Source organism: Anopheles merus, chromosome 3L (genome assembly GCF_017562075.2).
Source record: "Anopheles merus strain MAF chromosome 3L, AmerM5.1, whole genome shotgun sequence".
Lineage (NCBI taxonomy): Eukaryota > Metazoa > Arthropoda > Insecta > Diptera > Culicidae > Anopheles > Anopheles merus.
In genome coordinates this window covers 33217300-33229283 of record NC_054085.1, presented here as the reverse complement: position 1 = coordinate 33229283, position 11984 = coordinate 33217300, and the positions used below count along the sequence as shown (strand labels likewise).

The window sequence follows — 11984 nt, the reverse complement described above, 5'->3', positions numbered from 1 at the left end:
CACAAGACATGAAAACACAAAAATTGGTACTCACGAAGTACCAATTGGTCACGAAGCATTTTCGTTACTGTGAAATATATTCACGCAAGTTACTAGACGATAATATTTGAGTATACATTTGATGAAAAAAAGCATCCATCTTAATTGCCGGTCTGTTTGTAACTGTATATTCATTTGTCTCATAGCTCATCACATAATTCATTCCAAGTTCATTCACTGTAGTTCGAGCAGTTCAATTCATGCAGTCCAAATTAGTCAAGCAGTTTAATCTATATGCTGTAGTTCAGTTCCTAAAATCCTATTCATTCGAAATGTGTGTTTTCCCATTTGAATTCATATTCCAAATATTTAATCTATAAACCCAAAATCCAACAATTACATTAATAAATAAAACAGTGTTGAGTACCAATCATTATCAAACACGTACTGTTAAAAAGACACTTTCAGATATTCACACCTTTTAAATGCCCCTCTCTCTCTCTCTCTCTCTCTCTAGCATGGGTTGTTTCAAATTGTATCCATTGTATGCACCAAACACAACCCCTCGTATATTTCCACGCAAAAGCTCATTCCAGGTAATTCCACCGTAATTTATGTACAAATCGTTACAACCGTACCGATAGAAAATGAGTCGACAAAAGTCAGCCATGTGATGCGATAATTAAAATTACAAAACAAATCAATCGATAGTTGATAACTGCTGCCGGATGGATGTGTAGCTCGTGTGTGTAGCACTACCCTTTTTCCGTGCGAAAACTGTTGATTCAAATGATTGCAAATCAATTGCACAATTCAGATGCATTAATTCTGCCCATATCCCCGATATCCGTCGCTTCCCTTCCCCTTGGTAGGGTATTTTTAATGGATTACGCAAATATAAACGTCATGCATGTTTATCGTTCGTAATGCTTCATCTCATACCTGCTCGTTGTATCCATCACCTGCCCCGTTTACACTGGCATTGCAATGATTTTAATAAACCGGATTGAATTGTTTACACCGATAGCTGAGCGGATAGTTGAACCTGTATGTATAAAGGAAAAAGTCGAAATAACTCTACCCATCTGTAGCATATAGACAGCTGCAGGAGACAGCTCTTATCCCCCTCGTCGAATCTAACTCCTCGTTTCACTAACGAGTCAGCAGTGGCTGCTGGGCACAATGTAATTATCGATTTCCAAATGATTGTTTGCATGCTGCTGTATCCCGGTGCACATTTACACCATACACATTCTGCCGCCCAGCGAGTGGCACATTTGCACATCCATCCGATTAACGCTACACAGCCGGAACCGCACGCTATGCAAATGACAACGGCTCTGCCAGCGCCTTACCAATTCGGGGAGTTGACAAGCGAGCTTAACTCATATGTTTCCACGAATTGCTTTTGCATGTGGGCAAAGTTTCTCTATTTATTAAAAAAAAACACACACACACACGAATGCATACAAAAAACCACTCACACCACCAAACCACCATTAGCGAGCTTTGCCTATTGCCATCATAAATTATGCGGTTTAAAACCACTCCTGCGATGACCGCAGAAGCAGAGGAGTGGACAGAGTGGACAGCTCGACCCGTTCCGGAGGTAATTCATTTAAATAACTCACCTATTCGCCCGTAATGAACTATGTTAATCAGCTCGGGGTCATTTTAGCGAGTTTAATTATGGCACTAGGCTGGACAAAACGTGTCGCTGTCGCTTGCTGCTGTCCCGGGGACCCGGGAGGTGAGTTTTACGTTTTGGTGCAAACAGTTATTTTATTTACAATTCATCTCCCTGATTCTCTTTGCCATCCACGGTCCGCGTCATTTAGTGCATTTGGTTCAACCTGTCCCTCCTGTGGCCTGGAGGTTTGGCTAACGTGTTTGGCAAGCACGCGTCCATTTGGTGGTCATTTTATTCCATCCGGTTTGTGTCCGTTCCGTTAGCACCAGGGCACAATCGATCTGATTAGCTCGCTTTGCTTAGACCCCCCCGGGTGTGCATTGTTTTATTGATAGTGGCCCTGTCGATACGGCGGATAATGCATGTGCCGTGGTCATTGCTCCAAAAGCGAGCCCAGTGAGTGCTTGTCGCTAGCAGAAAGACTTTTCGGTAATGGTTCTGCGTATCATTTTTACTATTGATATTTTGAGGTTTCGCTGTATGGAAATGGGTTCTTTTATATCATGATTGTTTTACATATTTATGGATCCTTCGATAACGGTATCTGATCAGCAGATAGGAGCTCATTTTATGAACACAATTTTTACTTTTTCTAATTAATAATAATAACTTTTTGTCTCACATTTTTTACCTATTTCACTTATCGATTTAATAGTTTTGGCGTATTGACAAATTGGTATTTGAAGTATTGCCTCTCTATCGATTCGTGATTTAATATCAGCTCTGTTCTAGAAACTACACAAAACTTTACAAAATTTATAATACATGAACACAAACAACGGATGAGCATTTCTTGCTGCTCTTAGAAGTTACTATCACGTATCGAGAAAGTTACCATTTTTGTTATAAAATCCATAGTCCCTGGATTGTCTACAAAGAATTTCAATTTCGAAAGTTGCATCTAACATCTGATTCTGCTTATGATAGCAATTGATGTAGGAAGATCGAACGTTACCGTACCAGACAGCGCGTGGCCACGTGCGGGTCCGGTATTTAGGATGAAGCTCTGTTGGGTTAAAGGTACGAGCCACTCTCAAATTACTGTAGGTGTAGGTTCTGACGCCGCTACAACACAACCTAACATCAACACGATAATTCGGACCAATTTAACGAGAAACGAAAAGGAGCAATACAAACCAACCAGCAGCTATCGCTTTTGTTTTCTTTTATTTTACACCAATCAAAACAGATTACCAACGCTAACAGATGTCAAACAGTAGTGGCTGTTCCTGTGTTGTAAACGATATCTCAACTGCAGCGAAGAAATAATACACCAATCCACCCTGCAGCAATTGCACCAGTATTGACGCAAACGAATCCATCTTCACCGACACCGTTCAATCAAACGCGAGCTGCAGCTACAAACAACTCACAAAAGCGTCGCTCGGTTTCTACTCACCCTGCACGCGATAAGTGACGTGGCAAACCGACTCTCCGGAGCGTTTGCTCCCCTCGAGCAGACTACGGCCACACTGTGCTTGTTTTCTCGTCAATCGTCCTTAACACCAACACAACACAACACAAGGGAGCGCTGCAAGTAGGCGTCGATAGTCGTTGTCAAGCTTGACGAGCTTAGCACCACCATTAGCAGCAACAGTAGCGAGCACCTTCTTCCCTGCTGCTTGCGTACTGCTATGAGTATCTTCTTTTTTGTTGCTGCTGGCCCGGCTGCGACTTCTTTGTTTTTGCACTCGTGGTGTGTGTCTTTCCGTTTAGCCATGTCAGCCGTGAAAACCGACATGATTTGATACGGTTCCGGGGTGGTTGCGAGCTGACGCTGCTGGTGTAGCTAAACAAGGACCTAGTGCGCTACACCACAAACCAGCAATCGATAGTGAACAACACAGTGACGCACACAACCCCGTTCGCACCACGCAACACCAGACAGACATCTGTCTCCCGGGGAACATGGTTGCGGTTGGCAAAGCCCAGACACTGCACAAATACTGTCCTGCCAGGCGAAAGGTTCCCTCTCTCTCTCTCTCTATCGAGCCACGAGTGCAAAAGTCAACCCCGTTCGGGGCCGACACCGATTGCCCTAATGCCGAGGTGCTGTGTGGCCTTATCGACCGAGGCCTGGGCGAGAGGTGAAGTTGTCAATTAAAATTTATTCCCACTTCGCACGGCAGCTGTTACGAATTCATGTTATTATACCAATTAACCTGTCACTCTGACCGCTAAACATCGCACTATTTGTAAGCTGCCCCACCCAGCACGCCCCGGGAACGGGACTGGAATGTTGAATTTTACGCCGGGCTGGACACTAAACGACACCAGCCTGTGGCTGTATCGCTTTTGCCGGAACCTGTGTAACGAGGAGAATGCCATGGTCACGGCAGAGGAATCTTAAATCCGGCAACGCTCGATTGAGTCTGATGAGACGTTCGGAAAGGATACTCTGCCCTTGCGATACGACACATGCCACTAAAATGAGGTCAACTGTGCACTTCTTCTTCTTCGACTCATTTTTTTATCGCCTCCCCTGCAGCTGCATTAAGCACACTTACTTGCGCAAAGCTTTTTGCAAAGCTTATCCGGCTAATTTAATCGCCCCTAAATGACGCTCGTCTCGTCTTCAACTGCTGACAACTCGTCCCCTGCCCTTCACAGATATCGTTCCCAGCATAATCCGAATGCAAACGGCTAGCACGGCCCAGTTCTGTGTCCCTGGATGGTTCCATTTTCCCGCACCCTGGAGATTATCGTTTCGCCGTCAGTTTTGGTTGCATTTTAAGGCGGGTGAGGGTCACAAGAAATTTAAACCATCCTGCTCATAAAACTGTCACAGCCTGCATTGGGCGGTCCCATCCCATTCAGGGTCATAACTTTCTTATCGACCAGAGTGCATCTCACCCCAGTGCTTGCGACGGAACCAATCTCGTTCCTTGTTCAAGCAGTTTCTAAGCATTGATTCGGGCAATGACACTTGCACCAGGCCGGGAGCCCCCAAAGTGCAGTGTAGTGCTAAATTGAAACAAAATTAAACATTTCCTTCTTTTGCCAGTCGTTGGCGTTGTTTGAAGCTGCCCCTTTGCCAAACCCCGAAGCACAGCTGAGCTGCTGGTCTCATGCTGGATCGGGTTTAAACCGTCTCGTACAAAGTGTAAGTTTACCTCCTTCTATCCCCTGTCTCTCTTTCGTTTTAATGGTGCCGATTCCTTAACAGCCTTATGGATATTCCTGGGTGATGATGCTCTACTTGAAACTTTAAACCTAAGAAATGAACTTTTACAAACACATACACGCTGCTGATGGCTCTGGGGAGAGAGAGAGAGAGAGAGAGGGAGAGAGCGAGGTCACCCGGTACGTACCAAAGTGTCAGGTTTTATCATCGAATTTCAAATACATAAAACGAACCGCCCCCGGTGGCAGTGCTGCAAGACGATCCGAACTCGAAACCTGATGGCGAGTGTGTGGGCGAGAGTAGGGGAAGCTTTCCTGTGCAAATTTGTCCTTCGGGGAATTTTCCTAATCTAGCACAGGCCACCCCTTCCTCCTTACCATTCGCTTCACTCGCTCGGGGTTTCCCTCGGGATGACAGTTCAAACGAAGCGAAACTTTCAATGCAATCGTGTTGGCTGTACGTGTGTGTGTGTGGGTGAGTGTCCACAAGCCGAGGCCAAACCCGAGTCCGCCCATGCACTCATTCAGCCTTCCTGAACGATAAATAATTAAATCCACAACTACCTAACCAGACAAAAGCAGTGCCCACTGTGGCCCAATCTCGGTGGCACCGGTCCGAATCCGAATGTGGGTGCACCGGAGCCCCATTGCAGCATCACCCCCTCCTCCCTGCCGACCCTGTCGAATGCAATTAAACATCCTTAACAGCACCCGGGGTTTCCTTTGAACTAACTGGCTAAAATAAATGCTAGATTAATTATACACAGTTCATTGACAGTGACCATTACTTCTAAAAGTCATTACGCAGGAAAATGGCTCGGGTTTTTCATATCATTAAGCGGTGCTACTATTGCCCTGCCGCAAGCACACTTCTCCACCCCCCTTTTGGAGAACGATTTTTCAATGCACTCTCTGCGGCCGGGTACGTTGAACTGCCTTCCAAATGGGTGCTACTGTTGCTCAAGGGAAGGGTTGCCTGTTTTCAGCATACCGAGGGGAGCTCCGAGGTACACCTCAAGCACAGACATCATTAATTTCCTTCGAATGTGCGCTGTGTGCCGGTCGCTGAGCTGTGTTTGAAAAGCTATTTTGCATAGTGCTGAAGGTGCACAGTGCACAAAGTGTAAGTGGTGCTATAATTAGAAATGGTTACATTTTTTTAAATAAACACTCCTCAAGTGGCATGTCTTTGCGTGACGAGCCCCTCTAAGGGACACATGTCATGCGTTGTTAGTGAGAGTATAGGTAGACTTTCAAGGTCGTGTTTCATGAGGTGTCAATTAAGAAAGATAACTTACGTTGCTCGTATCCTTTAGTATAACTAGAGATTGCATTCAAAAGCTTCAATAGGATTAAAAAGCATCAATTATGTTGGATCTGGTGTCGCAGAAAGATTAGTGAGGGAGCATGACAAAAAAGCATAGAGGAAATAATGAGCTCCTTTGATATTACCATTTCTTACTTACTTACTTACTTACTTACTTACTTACTTACTTACTTACTTACTAACTTACTTACTTACTTACTTACTTACTTACTTACTTACTTACTTACTTACTTACTTACTTACTTACTTACTTACTTACTTACTTACTTACTTACTTACTTACTTACTTACTTACTTACTTACTTACTTACTTACTTACTTACTTACTTACTTACTTACTTACTTACTTACTTACTTACTTACTTACTTACTTACTTACTTACTTACTTACTTACTTACTTACTTACTTACTTACTTACTTACTTACTTACTTACTTACTTACTTACTTACTTACTTACTTACTTACTTACTTACTTACTTACTTACTTACTTACTTACTTACTTACTTACTTACTTACTTACTTACTTACTTACTTACTTACTTACTTACTTACTTACTTACTTACTTACTTACTTACTTACTTACTTACTTACTTACTTCCTTACTTACATACTTACTTATCTACTTACTTACTTACTTACTTACTTACTTACTTACTTACTTAATAGTGGTACAGACAAGCTTTGTGCAAGTTGTGCCAAATAAGAATGAAAAAATAATGAATAAGTATGTTTAAAACTTTCTTTGATCAAAAGATAAAACAGACATTGGATACTGCAAATATAGCAAATTTACTTTTCAAATTCGTTCTACCCGTACAAAATATAAACAGAATTTTACTTCTTACTACTCGTTCACACCACATCAGTATCATACATCGTATACTCGCACTACTTCTCACAGAACGTATACCCTGTGGTACTACTGATCCAATCCAGATACGAGGTAACTCGCGTGTTCACACTCGGGAAGCTCGATGCGCAGGCCACACCGAACCCTACCACACCGATACTGTAGACCAATTGGCTGTTCGGATCGGTGTAGTACAGTGGGCCACCCGAATCATTCTGGCAGGTATCATTACCGGCAGCGAACGTACACATCTGCGACGCAAGGATCGTCCGGGAGAGCTGTGTGCCACAGCTGGTGGAGGACACTACGGACAGCGTTGTCTGCAGCAGCTGATTCGACGATGGCGCACCGAAATCAATCGCACCCCAACCAAGCGCACTGAGCCGCACATTCTCGAAGCTGGACGTACCAAATCGGAACGGAAGACACACCCGACCGACGCCCGGATTAAAGACAATCGTGTTGAACGTTTGTACCAGAGCGATGTCGTTCGTTTTAGATGTTGGATTGTAGCTGGGATGCTGTGTGAAGGTGGATATGCGGTAAAGCGACGAATAGGGCGTGTCGGAACCTGTGCTTATGTCCTGATCGCCGACGAGAACGCTTGTACCAGTAACTGTTCTATCCAGCAGACAGTGAGCGGCAGTAAGCACATGACGATCGGTAACTGAAACCACAAGCAGAACACTTTAATAAGCCTCAATAATTGTAGGACCAGCCATGCTACCTACCGATTGTGGATCCACAGAACACCTTCGCCAAACTGTTGTCCACTAATCCTGCCATCATCGGGTACTCGTTCGCCTGCGTCGGAAATCCGTTGACGATCGTGGGCTGGTGGAACAGTTCAATAGTACATGGGGTAAATAGGACGGATAATTCCAGTAACACTCATGAACTTCCTCAACAACAACCATTACAATCATCGTACACTCACCGTTTTGCGACGACCACAGTCGCAGGCAAGCTTCAGCGCCGTAATCTGACAACGGAACCTTCCTCCGGACGTACTCGTGCTCCCCAGCAAAGCCACCACCAGCTTGTTGTACTGGCTTTCCACGTTGAATGTGGTCGTACCGCAGCGTACAATCGCATCGCTCAGGTTGGGATCGCCGAACCGCGAGATGGCCAGCTTGTCGTAGTAACAGCCCGTACTCGACGGCAGATACATATCGTAGCACTGCGCGTACAGCGTATGGCCCACTGGGGCGTTTATTGTGTACCGACACTTGGTGCCCGGTGCATAGTAATTGGAAAAGTTGGGCGACTCGATAAAGCTCGTCTGACCGCTGGCGTAATTGTACGTCAGATCACACGAACCATACTGAGCTGTCACAATTTCAATCATCAGCATCACCAGCAATAGGATCACTCCATCAACATTCCAAACGAACTTCAGCATTTTCTTTTGATTGATGCACTACCTCTTCTTGCTCCAGTACTTTCACGACATGATCGCGAACGATCACTAACTCGTTCTTCCGCACGAGCATTAGCATTTTAAAGATTCCCCCTCTAGATGGTTAACGCAATCGCATACACTTGTACGGTACGTTTCGGAGTGTGTTTCGGAGCGGCGCACCAACTGATCAAACATATCGATCCGATTGACTTGGCTCTTTTCTGAAGCTGCACTCTATCTCGAGTTTGTGAAAAGAACATTGTACTTTTACAACACACAGTATCATTCACCAGTCTATTCCAGCCCGTACTAGACGCTCCTGGGCATATATTTGCCAAACAGTGCCAAAAGTGAAAAACATCCAGCTCCAAAGAAGGTACCGCAAGACCATAACATCTTCCGGATGTGTCTTAGGGTTTGTTTATGAGGTAACAACTCTCTCCTTAACGTTTGAGCATAATGCCACTCTCAGGCCGTGCAAGCACAAAACCCTACAATGGGCGCTACTGTTGCTCACGTTGTAATGGCAAACTGTTTTCACCAGATGAAAGAAGCTCCGTACACATGAGATACAAACATCATTATTTTATTTCGATTGTTCACTGTGTAAAAAATGCTTGGCTTTCTTTGACAAGAAACACTGCGTACTGCTGGGCATTGGAAGATGTTACTATTTTCATTTAAACACTGCTGTGATTGAGTGTTAGATACCCAAGAGCTATACGTTGTTGCATGGCTTTGTTGCAATAGGGTTTGTTTAATGTTGTGCCAATCATGAAAATATCTTAATGCTTTCATGTTCAATATTTAGCTACATCCATGACAGCACCATAATTTATTTGGTACAAATTTGGACAAATATTTTGACTTGAGATTCTCTGATGTTCTGTGGTGTTAAAGGATTGAAATCAAATACTAGTTCTTTTGTTCTACATTGTAATATATGCCGTTTTAATTCTGATATCGTTTAATTTCAGGGAATCGTTGCAATATATATTTTGCAATAAATATAGTTTTACATGGTCACTCCTCTGCGTAAATCGCATTAATAGAGCAAAACCTTTGGACATTGGAGATGCATTAGAAATTCAAAGTATAATACTCCTGTTTCACATTGCGAGCGTTTTAATGTATACTGCTGACAACATTGGGATCATAAATTACATGCTCTTTGTGTTAATACTACAACTTTGAAGTACAGTAGACTCTACATTTACAACCCACTTGAGTAACAATATGTTTTAGCCTATAGTTGTCAATTTGCTAAATTTTATGGGATTTATTTAAAATTTTCACTGATAATCGTTACTGATTGTGACAAATGCTGGAATACGCCGCGGTAGTATGGTGGTAACGCAAATGCAACGCCCAGAGGTTAGTTTGCGCGGAACTGCTGGAGAACTCTGTTGAGTTGCTGGCGCTAATTTTCAGCCTAAAATTGTATGTCCCATCGCGATCGCTCCGTACCAGGTCGTTGCTTGACGTAGAGGAACGTCGAACCCGCTTTGGTGACTCTTATCCCTTTTACGTATGACCCGTGGATTGAATGTTGTTTATGATCGTCACCAACCTGACATGTCGCGCGGCGACCTACCAGGACCTACCTATCTAATACCTAGGACAGCAGACAAGAGATTCGCGTCAGGCCGGGCGGAGTAAGATTACATTGGAACGATTTTGGTATGGGATTCTACTGTTGGTATTAACGGATTTATATCATCGTCCAATGTCGTCCACTACGTATAGCTTGGCTGTGGCCAACCCATTTTTTCTTTTGATCTTGTGTATTGAATATTGAACAACCCAACAGTTCATTATTGCTGCTGTGAAGCATTTGTATACATATTTAAACAAATCATTTAATTTATGGTTATGACGATTATAGTTCAAAATTTCAGAACAACGTTTAGAAGATCCATTACAGCTTAATTCATATTTCCAATGTTTATACTTATGAGCTTTGATCATACTGAGTCAAAATAGATCTGTACCACAAGTAGATAGAATTGAAAATGTATTCCACCTCTAACTCAACATTAAAAGAGTCTTACTTATTACCATTGCTCTCACTGTATTAGCACTATCTAACCCGAATTACTTCTCACAGAACGTATACCCTGTGGTACTACTGATCCAATCCAGATACGAGGTAACTCTCGTGTTCACACTCGGGAAGCTCGATGCGCAGGCCACACCGAACCCTACCACACCGATACTGTAGACCAGTTGGCTGTTCGGATCGGTATAGTACAGTGGGCCACCCGAATCATTCTGGCAGGTATCGTTACCGGCAGCGAACGTACACATCTGCGACGCAAGGATCGTCCGGGAAAGCTTCGTGCCACAGCTGCTGGACGACACCACGGCCAGCGTTGTCTGCAGCAGCTCATTCGACGATGGAGCACCGAAGTCGATTGCGCCCCAACCAAGTGCACTGAGCCGCACATTCTCGAAGCTGGACGTACCAAATCGGAACGGAAGACACACCCGACCGACGCCCGGATTAAAGACAATCGTGTTGAACGTTTGTACCAGAGCGATGTCGTTCGTTTTAGATGTTGGATTGTAGCTGGGATGCTGTGTGAAGGTGGATATGCGGTAAAGCGACGAATAGGGGGTGTCGGAACCGGTGCTTATGTCCTGATCGCCGACGAGAACGCTTGTACCAGTAACTGTTCTGTCCAGCAGACAGTGAGCGGCAGTAAGCACATGGCGATCGGTAACTGAAACCAAAAGCAGGACACTTTAATAAGCATCAATAATTGATTCAAGCCATGCTACCTACCGATTGTGGATCCACAGAACACCTTCGCCAAACTGTTGTCCACTAATCCTGCCATCATCGGGTACTCGTTCGCCTGCGTCGGAAATCCGTTGACGATCGTGGGCTGGTGGAACAGTTCAATAGTACATGGGGTAAATAGGATGGATAATTCCAGTAACGATCATGAACTTCCTCAACAACAACCATTACAATCATCGTACACTCACCGTTTTGCGACGACCACAGTCGCAGGCAAGCTTGAGCGCCGTAATCTGACAACGGAACCTTCCTCCGGACGTACTCGTGCTCCCCAGCAAAGCCACCACCAGCTTGTTGTACTGGCTTTCCACGTTGAATGTGGTCGTTCCGCAGCGTACAATCGCATCGCTCAGGTTGGGATCGCCGAACCGCGAGATGGCCAGCTTGTCGTAGTAACAGCCCGTACTCGACGGCAGATACATGTCGTAGCACTGCGCGTACAACGTATGGCCCACTGGGGCGTTTATTGTGTACCGACACTTGGTGCCCGGTGCATAGTAATTGGAAAAGTTGGGCGACTCGATAAAGCTCGTCTGACCGCTGGCGTAATTGTACGTCAGATCACACGAACCATACTGACCGGTCACCACATTAGTCATCAGCATCACCAACAGCACCAAGATCGCTCCACTGTCATTCCAAACGAACTTCAGCATTTTCCTTTCAATTGTTGCCCTATCTCTTGCTGCACACGTACTTTCACTACTCGATCGCGAACGATCACTAAACTAATCGCCCCCTCTGACATTAGCATTTTAAAGCCTCCCGCTAAGCTGCGATGGCTAACGCAATCGCTTACGCCTACG

At 44.5% G+C, this 11984-nt stretch overlaps 2 protein-coding genes across 2 annotated transcripts; both read right to left on the bottom strand.

The window, feature by feature from the left end:
* Window positions 1–6893: 6893 nt before the first annotated feature.
* Window positions 6894–8463, bottom strand: LOC121599310 (venom serine protease-like). Its single transcript, XM_041927025.1, has 3 exons — window positions 7911–8463; window positions 7705–7807; window positions 6894–7640 (listed from the first exon to the last, which is right to left on the bottom strand). Exons 1-3 carry the CDS (start codon window positions 8373–8375, stop codon window positions 7012–7014), a joined length of 1197 nt encoding a protein of 398 aa, XP_041782959.1. The 5' UTR covers window positions 8376–8463; the 3' UTR covers window positions 6894–7011.
* Window positions 8464–10189: 1726 nt separating this feature from the next.
* Window positions 10190–11921, bottom strand: LOC121599309 (venom serine protease-like). Its single transcript, XM_041927024.1, has 3 exons — window positions 11367–11921; window positions 11161–11263; window positions 10190–11098 (listed from the first exon to the last, which is right to left on the bottom strand). Exons 1-3 carry the CDS (start codon window positions 11832–11834, stop codon window positions 10470–10472), a joined length of 1200 nt encoding a protein of 399 aa, XP_041782958.1. The 5' UTR covers window positions 11835–11921; the 3' UTR covers window positions 10190–10469.
* Window positions 11922–11984: the final 63 nt, after the last annotated feature.